This window comes from Erithacus rubecula, assembly GCF_903797595.1.
Source record: "Erithacus rubecula genome assembly, chromosome: 14".
In the NCBI taxonomy this organism is placed as follows: Eukaryota; Metazoa; Chordata; class Aves; order Passeriformes; family Muscicapidae; genus Erithacus; species Erithacus rubecula.
The window spans coordinates 11,239,367-11,256,766 of record NC_136666.1 but is presented as its reverse complement, the minus strand read 5'-3'; the positions used below and the strand labels follow the sequence as shown (position 1 = coordinate 11,256,766).

General features: G+C 45.0%; 1 protein-coding gene across 5 annotated transcripts in view; it reads right to left on the bottom strand.

Moving 5' to 3' along the window:
- The window catches only part of HOMER2 (homer scaffold protein 2), a 51,056-nt gene extending 33,895 nt beyond the window's left edge, over positions 1 to 17,161 (bottom strand). Inside the window, exon 1 of one of the 5 annotated variants that reach the window (XM_079318171.1) lies at positions 16,908 to 17,161. In XM_079318171.1, coding sequence (XP_079174297.1) covers positions 16,908 to 16,999 — 92 coding nt within the window. In that variant the 5' untranslated portion in view covers positions 17,000 to 17,161. Of the gene's footprint in view, positions 1 to 16,548; positions 16,783 to 16,907 lie in introns of those variants that run through there. The other 4 variants (XM_079318173.1, XM_079318169.1, XM_079318172.1 and 1 more) reach the window with 4 other exon arrangements.
- Positions 17,162 to 17,400: the final 239 nt, after the last annotated feature.

Here is a 17,400-nt window from a genome sequence, read left to right as displayed (position 1 = left end):
TAAAGGCAGGTGATGAAGACATAAGTGCTGTGGGGAGAAGCTGCAGTTTGTGGTGTCACACACAGCAATTAGCACAGTGGCTGCATTTCATATACAATATTAACCTTTGCTCCAAGCAAAAATTAGAGTTCCTTATCCTCCAACCTGTTACCTCTATGCACTCAACGCTTGTGCCATCTTGGATCAAATCTTCTCAGAAAAAAAGAGAACCACACAAATTAGTTTCTAAATAATCGAGTGAGGGACCGGGACAGTGCCTGAGCCCACTCAGCACAGGCAATACACAGAGCTGGGGAGAGGCAGACTCTAAATCTGTGCATTGTTTGGACATGGCAGCAGCCAACTGGCTTTATGAGAGCAGGCAGTTTATTCCCTTCCCAAATTGCCATATGCTAATTAATCCAGGTCACTCAGATCTCATCAGCTGCCACAGGCAGCTTCTGCTGTTGGCTGCCAGTGCACACAACCAGCAGAGCAAATGAGAGCCTGTTTCAACTTGCAAGGGTGCAAAACTCAGCATGAGGAGAGCAGGTGGGTAATGGCTCCATTTTACACCTGAGGAAACAGCCATGGAGAGCGAGATGGCATCCCAGGATAACAGAGCCACTAGCAAGCCTGGAAATAAAATTCATCCCCTCATTTCCTCTCTGCAGCTCTGCTATCACTATCATTGCAGGGCACTTTTATACCACATCTACCCAGGGAAGTTTTTGACTATGTGAATTCAAAAGGCTAAATCAAAAGCTGAATATTCACCACTGAACAAAAAAAGAATTAATAGTCTGTACAGAGCAGAGAGAAGCTCTCAGTGCATTTGACAGCTGCTCCTCCACACTGTGGAGGAAGGTGGGATGGGGTGCCTGCAAGCCACCCTCCTGCAGCTCCCATTGGTCCTGCAGTGCAAACAATCCCTCCTCCTCACCCTTATTTCCACAGCAAAAATTACTTGTAAGGATGGAGATGTAACCCTGAGCAATACAGGGCTGAGAGAGAGGGAGGATTTACTATCAGTTGTAAAAGGGGATGGGAGAACCTGCCAGGACTGATGGGCTGGGCTGGCAGGGGGCAATTGCACCCAGGTTTGCTGCTCTTTATTCATTGTAAAAATAAACAAATAATAATAAAAAAAAAGCACACAGGCACCTCTGAAAGTGCCATTGTCAATACTTGCCAGTCCAGCCCTGTGCTCCCAGGTGACATTCCCTTCCAAAAGGGTGGAAGGTACAGGACTCCTGGAAAACCCAAGCTGAACTGCCCCCAAAAGAGAAAGAACAAGGAACAAACAGCTACTAATTTACTCAAAGTCCTTCTCAGTCTTGAAATTCCTATTTTACAGGCAGACCAAGCTCCTCATGATGTGGTTGAAGTGCTGAATCTGGCAGCAGTGTTAATCAAGAGCAAGGTCATGCAACTCATTCAAATATCCAGTCATGATTCTCTGGTGCCCACTTGGTATTAGATTTGATATCAACTCACCTGAAGAAATATATGAAATTTGTGCAAAAAACCCCCATCATTTTAGCTGCCTTCATTTGCAGGCATTATTATTTCAAAAGAATATAATTAGCAAAAGTGCTTCTTACATTTTAGGGAACATAATAGTTACAGTTACTTAGAGAGAAAAAAAAATTAGAATAATACTAGCTAGCTAAAGAATTGTCTGTTAAAAGCACAGACATCAATTAAACTCATTTTTGATTTGCAGCTCAGTAAATCCAAAAGAATAAATCTTCAGGACAAAAGCTCTCAGTATGAAAATCACTGTAACATCTGTGAGGTCTCACAACACCACTGTGCCTTTATGAATCCAATATTCAAATTAAAAGGTTTAACTTGGGCACTGAGGAAGCTCACACTTTATTTTGGGGCCATCTCCAGAGGTCTATTAACCTTTCAAGGCACTGTGAATAAACACCCATAAGCAAGTGACAGAACCCTGAGCTAATCCTCCATAGGCAAGGTTACTTACTGGAAAAAAAACAAGTTGAGGCACATGTGTGTGAAACTCGTGTCACTGATCATTTCAGGTTCTTATTCTGAGAAGACATTTAAAGAGGATCCATAAATCTGCACCTCAGTAATGTTACCACAGCCTCCCATTTGCAAAGGTGTGAATTCAAACTCTGCAAATTGGAAAAAAAATACCTGTACTCTGTGTACACCCAGCACCTCTCCCCATCTTGTGACAAAGTTGGATCAGCATGTGAACATCCCCCCAGAGTCATCCTATTGTTCTGGACTGGTTCAAAATTCAAAAGTACTCACCCCAGCTCAGTGAAGTTAATGCTTTCAGCACAGCCTCCTCTGTGGCACAATGTTTGCATTGTAATATTTCAGGGAGAAATGCCATTGTAAATTGAAAGTGTAAACCCTGGAGTGGAGAGAGCAGGTCTGCAGGAGCACATTCTCTCCCAGAGCCTTCCCTGCAGTTTCCATGCTGGCACAGACCAAGGGCACAGGGAATGCTCAGATGCCCAGCTCTGGACCACGGATGTGCCTGCATGGACCAAAGTCTATTTCACGCAGCTGGCCTTGGGAAGGAGTTTATTTTGCATTTATAAACAAGCTGAAAATTCCTTCAATGCAGCAGTGGAATCTTTATTACTACTTTTAATCCTTTGTACTTCTGCATGGCAGAAGGTTTGGGGTAATTTGAGGTTGTATCAGTTATTTCATGTATATTTACAAAATGAAGAGACTGAATGTCAGAGGATGTATGGACAAAACACACAGTACCTACAAACAGAAGACTGGAGTGAAATACCACGTGTGTGGATGTAAAGCCCACTGACACCACCAGGGCAGCAGCCTTATGACTTTTTCTCCTCCCATGCTATAGGAATTTGCATGGGTGATGAGGATATCTTCACACAAAGCAATCTGAAAAGCTGATTTCAATCAGTGGCGTAATCAAAGCTTCAGTATTGCAAAATAATATGATTAAACACTCCATTATTTCCAACGCCACAGCACTAAGCAGATCCTTGGAGGGGAGTGCTTTTGTGCACTAATCCATGCATGTAATTATCGATATGCTTTCCCATGCCCTATTCAAATGCTCTCCCCTGAGGCTTTTCTTCCACTTACACTAGGGGAGGGAAAAAAAAGCCAATCAGTTCAGTTTAAAGAACAAGTTGTATAACTCTTTTTGATCTACTGCCTGAAGGATCAAATAAGGAATTCTACCAGCTGTAACGTCAGAGGCAAACGAGAGGGCTCTGCCTGACCTGGTGGCCAGCAGCACGTGCCCTGAGCTGGGACACACTGCCACCCAGGCTGCCACCACAGCACTGGGGCAGCAACAGCCTCAGCCCTCAGCACCCACCAGACTGCGAGGAAAAGGGCACCAACAGAGGGCTACACACAAGGCTGCACGTCTTCAATGAAACTGGAGGATGTAAAAATTAAAAGCAATTAAAGGATAGGCAATTTGCTCTGTGAGAGATGAGGGAGATGCAAAGCAATGCCCACACTGGGTTTTCAGTGCATGTGCTGACATGCCTGTGCTGGGAACAACACCAGGCTGGCAACAGCACTGCCATGTTTAACTGGATTTGATCCTACCAGCCTCCTTCTACAGCAAATCATGCACAAGACAAAATACCAAACGTGGTCAAGAGCACCAAAGGCAGTGTATTAAAAACTGGACAGGGAGGTTCCAGTGCAAGCACAGCCCTGTGCTCACAGCTGCAGCAGGGCAAGGGCAAGGTGCTGGGCACAGAGCCATGGCTAGAGCCAGCCATAGTCCCCTCCCAGTGCAGTTCACATTAGACAACCTGAAAAGAAGCAGATTCCCTTTTCCTGGTGATTTTAATAGAGAAATAGAAGTAACAGGCAGAGTGCCTTGGCTGCTGCTTGCCTGCAGCTCTCAGGAACTGGGGGACACAATTCCTGGCTCCTGTGTATTTCCTAGCAGCCAATAAGATAACAGAATGACACATTTCTTCTGCTTCAGGTTAAAAATACAAAGGAAATTTCAAACATTTAGAAGCTAACATTATTCACTTTGATCTTTAAAAATATAACACCATCTGTAGCTGTCAGATTTACAGTACAGATCTTAGAGATGTACATTATTTGTTGGTATAAAAAGCTGTCAGCAGCTCTGGTGCAAAAGTGAGGATCCTCTGGCAGCGTCCTGAGTTTCAGAGAGAACTACTAACCTGAAAAACTTAACCAACAGGTTATTCATGTACAACTCAGAATCTACAAAACAAGAAAACCCCCTTCCCTTGCCACAAACCCCACAAAACTAAATCCCTGCAACCTGCTTACGCTGCAAAATGTACATATTTGCAGGTAACATAGGGGGAAACATATCCCAGAACTTCCTGAACCTCAATAGTCATCTATTTCTGATCCCTACAGACCTGTTCCCAGGCTCTTCTGATTTCTGCATGTCAATGCCTCCAACGTGGTAGGTTATGTACAGGTTATACATATTGTGGGGTATGGAAGGATTTAATTTCAAGTATCAGCATTTTTCAAGCTATGCTTGTTCCATAACTACAGCTAAAAAGCAAACATGTCAAAAAAATTACATTTTCCTGTCAGCAGAGTCTCAAAAATTAGTGTGGGCTGGCTGAAAATTTGTAGAATAAACAAAACATAGCACACATGCCTTTTATAAACTTATTATGCAAGATGAGTTTGGGTAATATGCAAAACCAAATAAGACATTCAAATTATTTTCTGGATATGCATTAGCTATTCCAAATCTAACCCCATTTCTAAGGAGGTGACAGTCCTGAGGGGCCAGGCTAGGACACAGGCCAGGGGAGAGATTGGCAAGAGCAGTCAAAAGTCAGAACCCCTATAATGTCAGATCATTAATAGCTTTAAAACCAAAAGGCCTTGACCTTTTAAAAATATGTATTCACTCTGCTCAAAAACTCTGTTCTCGCTTTTCTGAAGTCAAACAAGAAACCTTGGAAATAAATTCTTACCTGTACAATGCTAATGATGACTTTTCTCATATTCGTAGTATTTAGCTTTTTGTGCCTTGGAAATTAACACAACAGGAGAGGATATAATATTTTTTTGGCCTGTGATATACTCTGCCCTGCTGGTATTTCTTTATTGAAAGACTGCACACAAATCTGGCTTTGCCTTATGAAATTAAGGTCTACTAGACATTAAAAAATCCAATTAGTGCTACAAAAATTAAAGCATACCATTTCCTCAGTCTCATTTACACTAATATAGACTTTTTTCCCTTCTGTCAAGGGTGAAGGACACAGCTGAATGATGGGATTTTTTCCATCTCATTTATATATTGATGTAATAAGGGCAGACAGGTAGGACTATGCAAGTGCTGATTCTGTCAGCAGCCCAAGTTGCCAGGACTGTGGATATTGTCACTTATAGATTGATAAATGGACTACATGGACTAATTGTATTCCAGAGTCTCTGGACAGATGGCAGATCTTACAGCCATATGGTGATTATTTCCACTGAGCTGAAAGTATATTAACACTTACCAAATGTTTAAAACGATGAGATGATCTAAAATAATTTTTCTGCGGACAGAGATAAAACAAAGGGCTGGCTGGGCAGGCTGGGGCTGGGCTGTGTCCCAGGATTCCTGCTCAGGCTCCAGGGCCTGGGGGCAGTGTGCTTATTGATGGACCCTCAGCTGGAGCTCAGGGCTTGGTGAGCACAGGGTGCCTCATTCCAGCTGCTCTGCATGGCCCCTGCTCAGTGCCACTCACTGCCAGCACTGACATGCACTTCCTTTTCCTGGCATTTCTCATTCCTTCTCTTCCCTCTGGTTCAAAAGATACTGAAGTTATTGTCCTGCTTTTAAAGGTAGACACATACCCAGCCCTGCCCCCCAAAAATCCAGTGAACTGCCCAAAACCTGAACACAGGGTCTCTGGAGTAGGACTGACTCAGCAATGTGCACCTGCAGCCCAAAAAGCCAACCATATTCTGGGCTGCATCCCAAGGGGGTCAAGGGAGGTGATTCTCTCCCTCTGACCTGCTCTCCTGAGACCCACCTGGACTATTGCACCCAGGTCTGGTTCCCCCAGTGAAGCTGCTGGAGTGAGTCCAGAGCAGGACACAGATGATTAGAGGGGTAGAGCACCTCTCATCTGGAGAGTTGGGTTTTCAGCCTTCCAGTACCTAAAGGGGTACAAGGAAGAAGAGCAGGAGAATGATTTTTTTTTACAGGGACATGTAGTGAAAGAATAAGGGGGAATGGCTTTAAACTGAAAGAGGGCAAGTTTAGATTAGATAGGAAGATCCTTCCCTGTGAGGTTGGTGGGGCACTGGCACAGGTTACCCCATCCCTGTAAGTGTTCAAGGCCAGGGTGGATGGAGCTCTGAGCAACCTTTTCTATGGAAGGTGTCCCTCCCCATGCCAGAGAGGTTAGAACTAGATGATCTTTCCAGTGCCTTCCAACCCAAACCATTCTAAGGATTTTATCCCTTTCATGAGATTTATGCACTGCAAATTCACCCTTCAGAACAATGGGAGAATACAGGCAGGAGACTTGATCCTCTTTTGTTGTAACTCACTGCTTATTTATACCAAACAAATGTGAGCAAAATCAGCTCAAATTCTCCACAGATGCTTATGCTAGAATAATAAACCCATATCACACAAGTTAAATGATTTTTTGCTTCGTTTTCAGAAGAAAATTCTGAACATGCTTGTTTCCAAATAGGATTGAAAATAATGTTTTGTGTTCTGCAGTAATTTGTTTTGCATGCACTTTGATGATAGGAAAGTCCTTGCTAGTGGAAACAGCCACCTCCCTTGCTGGGGGTGAAAAAAGTTCAGGTATCAGTTTCCCCAGTTTTCCATAAGTAAAATAACAGCAAGTCAAGAGCTGGAAACTGCACTCTTCATACTCCCTGTGATCTAAAATTAATGCCTGGTGTTGGTATGCAGAATGGATCAAGTACTTGCTCAGCTACTGAGGACAAGGTGCCAACTGGTGACAAATTCTTACTATGCTTTTCACACATTCACACTTTAGCACCAAAGTATTAAACCAACTTCATTTCTAAGGCCTCTTTTGCAGGTCTCCCTAAATACTGTTTTTATTTAGGAAGCTTTACTACCCTTGAAAGGCAGCAAAAGAACACATGAGTTGCCCATTTCTCCCTAGACAACACAGACTATCCCTGTGTTTTTCCATGTGCCTCCCAGCCAACACTGACCCGGGTCGGGAGCTGCTGGGCTCTGGCCAGGCTGTGCCCCCGGGCAGCAGCTCACACGTCACTGCAGGGGAAGGAGAAGTGCCAAAAAGGAGATGGAAAAAGAAAAGAAAAGAAAGAGGGGAAAAGTAACTTCATTCCAAAGCCTGGACCACCTGTCAAGCTCGCAGAAGTCAGCTGTTCTTTCATGGAGTAAGAGGCAGCACAGAATATCCCGAATCGCTCCCCGCAGTTGCGTGACTATTTTTTCTTCTGGCCAATAATTCAGAGGTCATCCTTCAAAGCAGCTGATGAGCATAAACTCTTTCCAGTACAACCTCGTGTCACTTGTGCTAATTTAACAGTTATTGGGAAGGGTGTTGGAGATCACTGCAATATTACTTTGGTATTTCACAAGAGAAGCTATATAGAGTTGCACAATATTGCTCTCCCCCCAAAGGACAAGGATGCCAATTCATAAGGCAGGGAGGAAAGACCAAGCAGGGAATGCAAAGTGGATTAGATATTTTGATTCCTTTCCAAACTCTAAGCTTAAAATATAAAAACCTTTGGCAACTTCTCCCCCATAGAATTTGAAATGCTAATTTCTCACTCAATGGAGAAAAGTTCTTGCAAAGATCTGAACAATACATATGCAGGATTATTACTCTGCAGCTGAAAAATTCAGAACAGACCTTCCCTGTAGAGAGAAAACCAGGTAACCACAACCACAGAAGAGGTGTTTACCCCAGGTTTAGGTCCAGCTCATGAAAGAAGTTGTCCCTACAGCCCTCTGTAAAACCACAGGCTTTGCAGAAAAGTCTGGGAATGAAAAGAATGGCAAGAGAGATTGCTGGAAGCATCAGGCTGCACACTACCACATCCTTGAAAGCTGATGCATCTCCCATAGGATGCAATTTTGAAGGTCTCAGAAAACACATACTCAGAACCTTCTGCCTGGGGAAAGTCTTGGAGGAGCACACAGAAACTTTAAAGAAATTATTTGTCCTTCAGAGCTCTCAAAAGACAAAGTGGAACTTCACATTGCACACAAATACCCATTCCTTTGCTCCAAAGCACACAGAAGGTGAAAGAGCACAGAGGGGAAAGAAAATTTCCCCAGGGTAACATGGACACAGACACATTTCTGGATCTGCCTGGGAGATGAGCAGCCTCCCCATCCACCCCAAATAACTCCTAAACCAACAATTCCCTCACTGGAGCGTGGGATGTGGTCCTTGCTTCACAGCTATTGTGTTTCATTCTAACTGAGATTACAGACTCAAGCTTTCAGCTCCATTCCCTTGAAATTGGGTGGGTGTAGTGAAGCGACAGATCCCTGTTCTCAGTCAAGCCAGTTTCTGTTCTTCTTGAAAAGGACCATAAACCAAATTAGATGGGATTTTATGAATGAGCATTTTTAGAAGACGCTTTAAATACAAGTTTATGAGGAACACCTCTATAAACAACAGGCAACAGAAAATTATCTATCTCCTGTAATGGACTACACAAGCAACAAACAGCTGTCAAACAGAAAATAAACATGAAAAGATGGAGTTCTCATTCACCTGTGTGCTGTAAAGTTTCAGGCAACTAAATCTCCTTTATTATTTAATAAAAGAATAAATTTGTCCCTATCACAGCTGGAGGAGAGGGGATTATTATGACAATCACTGAATTTAACATGAACAGAGGGCAGATACTTTTATCTCCTCCTTGTACACCCAAGGGCAACAGTTGTGTCCCTGCTGTACACTGTGTCCATGAGCACTGCCCACTTTCTGTCCTGTCCTTTTCTGGGCAGAAACCTCCTGGCAAGTTAGGGATGAGTATTTCAGCTTTTGGAGTTTTTTATCAGGAGTTTGGACCTCATGAGGGTACAAGAAGTAGGGACTTTACCTGGAAGGGCAGTGCTTAGGTACATGCTATGTACAGACCACACCAGATACAGAGTCAGCACAAGTAATATTAAGAGAAGGGTAAAAAAAAGTGAAAAAAGGGAACTGCATATATACTCTGTTAGTGTTTAAGAAAATGGGTGAAGTGGCTAGATGTCATCTTTTATATACAGGTGGAAGGAGATTAAACTGACCACCTTGTGGCATTCAAGTTGTGAAATCCCACTTCCACACCAGGCCACCCTACACAGTGGAAGAATAATCCAAACTGACAGTTCTGAGAGAAAGTTAAGCTGATAGGGACTGACGACATCACCTTCAGGATTGGCATCACATCACCCTGCGTGCCAGAAACTGTTCCATCCCAAAAGGTGGGATCCTCCAAGGGCCATTGTCATCACCTCTCTGCAAGCCAAATCTGCCACTTGGAGGCATGGACCAAGTTTTAAATCTGTAATTCATACAAACTCATCTATGTGATTTGTAGGACGTGGGGTGGCTGGGGACACAGGGACGACTATGCTGTTGCCATCTTTGCACCAGTGTCTGAACTACCCACCAGAACAGAGCTCTTGCCTCATCTTTAGACACCACCATCTGTGAAATAACTGATAAAAAGGTGCCAGACTCTTCCCCCATTTCCCACACATCCTCTAAGCAGCTCAATGCCCCAGAACAGCCCTGAGAGCTGACTGGAGACATTCTGCACTTCCCATCTCAGAGAACTTCACCTTTTATCAAATGCTCTTATTGAACATTTTTAATATCACAAAACATTGCATGTTCTCACAAACAACTGCAGAGAGACATTTTAGATGTGTGCCACAGATTCATAGTGGGAAGCTGCAATACACAAGCCTGATAAAACAAGGGAATGAAACAAAAGCAACAACAAAGTGTTGCTGCTACAGATTACAGAGCAACTCACCAACAGCAGAGAACTTGAGTCAATCATTGCAATACAATTAATGGGAGGGGAGACTGAACCTTGAAGTGGTACCTTTCAAAAGAAAAGCTCTGACTACTCCCCAGCTCTGGCTACACTGTCCTTCTTCTAGGGATTAAACAATAAATAACTGAATACTAAAAATAAAATGCTCAATGCTCACACTTCCACATATAAAATTAAGATTTCCCTTCAGAGCCAAGCAAGATTAAAATTTTGTATCTTTTTCCCCCCAAGAAATACAGTGGTTCTGTATCTGAGGAGAATCTACTGTAAAGCATTAATCAAACAAGTATTTATTCAGTAAGCACAACAGTTCCATAAGGAAGGGTCCCCAGTACAAGCAGAAGCAGCTTTAGGAAAAGGTATTTTACAAGCTGGCTACACATTTTAAAATGTATTCCACAGAGGCCTTTGCTGTCTTGCTGCACTGAGGTACTAAACGTTGCCTGATAAGAATGCAGTTGCAGGATTATTATTATTATTATAATGAAAATGCTAATGGGGAGCAACACTGGCTCTCCCAGGCCTCTTGATGCATAGGCAGAAAAGTTCAACTTCTACAGAAATTTTCTTTCTGAATCGCAGAAGGGTTCAAGTCTCTAAATCCTGTAGGCTGCAGTGAAACTTCCAGATGGAAAGGAAACAGTTTGTCCCTTCAGGAATTCTTACAATCTTGCATTTTGAGAAGCCATGTCAAGTAAATAAAATCAGATCAGTGCATAGAGGAGGCAGGAAAGGAGGATGCAGTGCCACTGGAGGGAACAGGTTTGCACAGTAAGCAGCACTCACTGCTGCTCACACCTCCATCACCCTCTTTTCCCTCATTCCCCTGTCTCAATCTGCATGCTTTTGCTCCATGATAAAGCCACTGTTGTTTTGCAGCTAAAGCTCCTGCTAGCCTTCATACATGAAGCCCACAAATCCTGGAACACCTACACAGCAGAGCCTCCTGCTCCCCTATGAGTCATTAGCAGGCTGTCCCGCTTGCTGATGTCAGCCAGCAACATCCATTTTTTTTTAAACAAATCCTAAAACGCCTCGAGCATCAATTATTTAAAATATTATCTTCATTTTAATCCTGACCCCAGCAGCAAAATTACCATTACGAAGCAATTCCAAGTGATGCAGAGGGTCCAGCAGCCTCTAATAGTTGCCACGTCAGTGAGGAGTAAGCAGCAGCTCCTCGTGTCACACATGAGCTCAGCGCAGGCAGCAGCGGGCAGATCCCCTCACAAACAGCAGAGAGCAGCTAGGATGTGTCACCAAAAATACAATCAAAGATCAGCTGCATCATCCACCTCCTGGTGTACATTTTGCATGAGTGGGTATTGTACAAGCCCTGCTCACAGCTGCCCTAACCTGGGTGTGCGTGGCCGTGGAGCAGCAGATACTTCCCAGATACTAATTGTCTATTCCCTGCCTAATTGCTCTTGCCATTAAAAGGGCTGCTTTAATGCTCAAGCTTAAACACTTCCTGCCTTCCTTTGAAGGCAGTGCCCTTGTCACATTCTGAGGTTTAAGAACAGGATCATCAGCTATTTACAGCGTACAGCTGAATTATCAGAGAAACATAGTTGAAATACGTTCCTCTCAGCACAGTTACATCCTAAAGAGCCGTGACCAAATCATAGGATAAACAAGGCACAGGCTGTATTTGCAGTGCACAGAGTGCAGAAGGCAATGGAGAGCATTCAAGGTGAAAGCAGACAGATTTGACCACGCAGCTACCTTGAGGAATAAGGACTTTCCCACTCTGCACACACCCTATCACAAAGTCAACAGGAAAACCAACAGCTGATTCAAAAAGGCTTACACATCCCGACGTGTACGTTCATGGGTGAGGCTATTTATCTTAGGCACTGCAATAACAGAGCCAAATGAATGAATAAAATGAATACACAGCACTGCAGAAAATCCAGTTGCAAAACCAGGCTGATGCCCTTGCTCTTGCATTCTCAGCAAACTCACTGTCCTCTGCCAGGTTCAGTCATGCTGGGAATATGCTTGAACAGTTTGAGATACTTGATCACATGCTGGATGAGTTAAAAAAAGTTTTAGTTTAAAGGAACTGAACATCAAATAATTCGTTTTAACATTTCAAATTATGCCTTTGTTATCAGGAGACCTACTCACCATTCTCTTTTCAAATAGAAAGAAGTGCTCGAGGGACATCCCAGCTTTGTGGAGAATATTTTATTTATAAGCTTTTTCTCAAGTGATAATTAAATTAACAGTGGTAATTAATTAGGTTAGCAGCTGAAAGCAACTTAACTATGATGACTCTCGACATCAAGTTTTCTTTCTGTCCACTCTTTCTACAGCATAGTCGACATAAGCAAGTGTCCCAGAAATTTGCAGCAGAACACTCAAACTAGTTCTGATACTGGCAGATTTCTCCTCTTGTAATTTGGTGAATGCATCTCTTACAAATTCAGTCACATGAACCTGCAGTGCTGTGAACTCCCCACACAGTTGTGAGAGGCAAAGTCACCTGGACAAAACACTGTTACAGGTTTGTTCACTCACCCCAATACAACCACACCAAAACTCTGAACTAGCTTTTTTTTTCTCTCTTCCACCCACCCCACCAAACTCCCTGCCTCTCTAACCTTACATAAATGAGTTCAACATAAGCAAGGGACTACACACTATTGAGGTCAATGGAGTTTCCCCATCATTCCAGTGAACCCAAAGTTCTCTGGACTTGATTTTTCTACTGATTTTTGTACTGACACCTGTATTTGTACATAGACACAGAATTCTCCAAGTCAAAATAACATCCATTTATATCTACCCTGCAAAATGGAAATAGCTATGTCAGGAACCAAGGCTGTGAAGAATCAAGCACCCCCAGCCAGCTGCTTCAAAAACCAGGAGATGAACAGCCTCAGCATTTAAGAGATCTCAATCCCTTTCCTTGAACACTAAAACCATCACCAGCTGGATATAATCTGTCCCCCTGAGCCATGCTGGGGACCAAGCTGAAGCTGCTGACCTTAAAATCTCACAGAGAGAGTCCCTGAGCCCACAGCTCCAACCCAGCTGTATTCAGGCACACTCTTGTCCCAGCCCTGCTTTGAGTGACCCCAGTGACAGCCAGGTGCCATCCTCTGCCTCCCCTTCCCTGGCAGACAGATGGCCTGGACAAACTTTGGAGGGAGCCTGTGAGAGACTCCCGTGGATTTCAGCAGGAGCTGGACAAAAGCCAAGGTGAATTTCCTCTGCAACAACACTATTCCCTGCCACAGAGCTTCTCAGGCAAAGCTTATCACCATGGTTTCTAAAGTACTGCTGGTACCAGAAAGTGAACACCCTCCAAAATTACTGTCTTCATATAACACGAGCTTCATCACATCTTCTGCTTTGTTTATCTCCTTCATTCCTCGCCCTCACGTTAGTTTTTGCATTTTACTCCCCAAATAAAGCCACGTGTTGGCCGATGGACATGAGTGCTGCTGACAGCAGAAGGGAGGAGAGCAAGGCAGACTTTCCTGATCTCTGAAATGTCAGTGCATAATAAACTTATCCCATATGGCTGCCCCCAGTACCACAGCCCCATGCACCTTTCCATGAGTATATCACAGGGGGCACAGAGTTTTGTTCAAGAGATCAATCTACTTAAGATGAGGTTACTTCATTTCCTGATCCAGGCTTGGAAATTCTCCTTTTCCAAACTTCCTGGTGCTTGGCTCAAAGCTCATCTGGAGAGGTATGGATGGATCCCAGCTGGAGGGGACTAAATTACCCCACTAGCCCCTGAGGAAGCAGCAAAGAGAAGACCTCTCATGTCAGCTAAAAGAAAGGTGTGAGCTGTGAGCTAGTTCACCATTAACCTGTATAGCACACACTCCTAGATGGTTGTGCAGCATCTGCAATAATTTTTAACACTCAGGGGCCTGATTGTCATTTTGATATGATTTATAAAGCAGAATTAAAATATAATTTTAATGCCAGAGGATATTTAAATTGGTTGAGTTTTAATCCAACACACAATATAAATAACAGCTTCAGCAGTGAAGAGATTTACAGGTCTAATCCAAACTGGATACTTGTCACACACCTCATCACAGAAATTATTTGTAATGGATAGATAAGGAAATACAGAGATACTAAAGAAATGAAAACAATAAAAGAATTTAGGCACAGATGAAACAGCTATCCAACATCTTCTTTAATCAGCTAATACTAAAACCTCAAGCATCCTTATAACTGTAAATTTAACTTGGACTGCTTAAACCGAGGTCACATTGAGTCAGACCACAGCTATTAGATGAGTAGGTACAGCCCACTAACATCAGAGACACTTCCTTGATTGTGTCAGCCCTTGGCTTGCAACTGCAGGAGACAAAGCAGGAGGTATTTTCAGACAAATTTCTACAGCTGGAAATGTGCTACATTGTGGTTTTCAAATAGCCGAAGTTTAAGCTCTGAAAGGATTGAGGTAACAGCAGCTATCAGATATGCTGGGTAGAAGAAAGAAGTGATTTGGGAAAAGATTAATTCTCTTTAAAGCAGACACTTGTCCAGTGAGATTCTTAACAGTGGCTTGACCAAAATACAGTGGTTTTCAGTCAGCAGCAACTTTCACATTGACTTTTATGGACACTGGAGCAGACTTTTTTCCAGTCACTTTTTTACAACATTGTTTTCATACCCCTGTATTACAGGCATGAGGTTTTTTAAAAAACATGTAAATTGCTTTTGTAAAACTTGACACAACCTTGCTGCCTAGTAAGTTGAACTAAACCAACAGTTTAAATAGCTCAGCTCACAGCTAATAAGCAATTTAAATAGCTTTGCTTTGCTAAGCTCAAGTAGCTGTATCAGGTTTCATAGCACCATCAGTCACTGCCAAATCCATAGGCAGCATTTAAATGAATCATTAGCAATGGTTACCCCCAGGAAAACGAAAAAAAGAAACATAAGAGAAAAAAATATTTTAAGAGCTAAGAATCAAGTCATTGTCACAATTTCTATGAGTACATCCCCATATGTGACACCAAAATGTGCCCAGGAAGCAAATCCCACTCGAATGCCTGGGCCCAAATATATTTGTCCAAGTAAGAAGGGCTGAGCTCTGTGCTCTGACCACAACCTGCTTCACAAAGACACGTGAGGGCAGAGGGGCCCGTTTCACAGAAGGAAAAGCTGGAGCAGGCAGAGGTGAGGGATTTGCAGCACAGACTGAACCGGAAGAAAACTGGCAGGCTGCTCCTGTGTCGTGTGCTGAGCCACAGCTGCAGTCGTGCTATCACAAACCCACTTCCAAGTTCTCTGGATCAGAAAGGTGAATGGCAAGATAATGATGTGAGGCACTGGAAAAATGCAAATTCACCAAACACCTTGTCTGAACTCTGTACAGAGTGCAAGGGAAGGTACAACCCACGCTGAAAGCCGGGAATGAATGGCACTGGGAGCTCGATCTCACGTGCACTGAAATGAGCGAGGATCACATTAAATGAGGGTACTGAACTAGACTAGTGAACGTGCCTGCTCCCTGTACAAGTCTGCATGATCTGACACTGCATGTAGCAGCAGAGACAGGAGCACAACCAGAGCTCTCAAAAGCCTTCGCAGCTTGAACAGCTCCGGAGGCAGAGCAGGACCACACCGAGCCCAGAACTGCAACTGACTGACACGAAGGGTGGGGGACCACTGTGACTCAGTTCTCTCCAAGCAACAGCTAAAGTGATCTACCAGTATGGAAATGGTTAAAAGTGACAGCAACTAAACGATTCGCCTTTAGAGACACCCAGGTAGAGCGACAAGGCAAGTTTCCCGTGGATGGATGTTTCTGAGCATCCTGGACTCTGCGGGGCACTGCTGCTCCAGACAGGTTTTGATACTTCTTTCTCCAACCCCAAGCACAGTTTCTCTTTTATGTTCCAGTGAGACTTTGCATAATTAAGAAGCAGGTGAGCCCCCTGTAATCCTGAGGAGAAACATGGGGAGATATTCAGATCCTATTTCTCCCTGTGCCCTGTATGCCTATTCAGTACTGCCGGGTATCACATTCGGACACGTGCATGTCATTTCAATTCATTATTTATCTATATACTCTCAAATTATATTACTTTGACAACAATCCACAAATCTATAGTGGGGGATTTGGACATTTGAAAGCAGCACAGGAAGCTCAGAAACTGGAGAACGATTCCTTACCACAGGGGGGTGAAGAGAGGCAAGGAAAAGGTGTAAGAAAACATAATAGGATAAAAATAAAGTAAATTAAATGTGTGGGTTTGGAATCCCCCAAGACATTCTGGTCGAGAGGATCGCAAACCTATATATAGATCAAACCAAAGGCACAACCTTAACCTTTGTTCCCTGATAGTTAGTTCACAAATTGCCCTAATGCCAGGATTTGGCTTTTGTCCCCTCATGTAAGTTAGAGAATAGCAAAAATACAGGACTAGTTTTTGGAAAGACCAAGCTGAATTCTCCAAGAGGTCATCACATGTGGTCAGAGACTACTGGCATATAAAAAAAAAATTGTAAAAGCGAAAAATATCTACACAAATTACGGACCAGCTGGCACAATTCAGGCAAGTTTACCGTGTGCCTCCAGCAGCCAGAGCTCTCGCTGACCCAGCGCGTGAAACATCTGACAATGAACTCGCTGCACATCCCGCAGCCGACCGGCCAGGGACGGAGCCGGCCCCGCACCGGCCCCCGCTCCGCGACACCCCGAGCTCCTCCCCACTCATTCCAGCGGGGATTTCGCCGCCGGTGCTCTCCCTCCGCGGCGTGCCCGCTCCGCCGGCGGCTCCCGAGCGGGCGGCAATGATTAATTACGTTATAAAACGCCGCTTCTGGGGAGCGCTCTCGGGGCGGCCGCGCTCTGCCCGCTCCGCACCTGCGGCGGGTCGGGGCGGGACGCGGTGCCCACGCGGCTCGGGGCCCGGCGGACTCACCCCATGTCTCGGCACCTCTCGGCGGCGGCGGCACCCCCGGGCGGCTCCCCGCGCTCGGCGGCCAGCGGCGGCCGCGTCCCCACTTCGCACATGCGGCCGCCCCGGCCCCGGCTGGCTGCGGCTGCACGGCGGCTGCACGGCGGCGAGAGCCGTCCTGCTCCTCCTCCCGCCGCCTCCCTCCCCCCTTACATAACCTCCCTCCCGGGCGGCGGCGGCACCGAGCAGCTCCCGCGGCACCCGCCGCCCTGCCAGGCGGCAGCGCGGGGGCGGCGGCCGGGCCGGGCCGGGGCGGGGCGGGGCGGTGGGCGCGCCCGGGACCGCTCCGCTCCCGCCCCGGGCCCGGGCCGACGCCGGTGGGCGGGCGGTGCCCGCGGGCAGCGAGAGCCGCGCCGGGAGCCTGCGGGGTGTCGTCCTCACGGTGCCCTCGCCGGGGGATGGGCGACCCGCCGAACGGGGACGAGGCGGCGAGAAAACTTCGGGTGAAGTTGTGGGG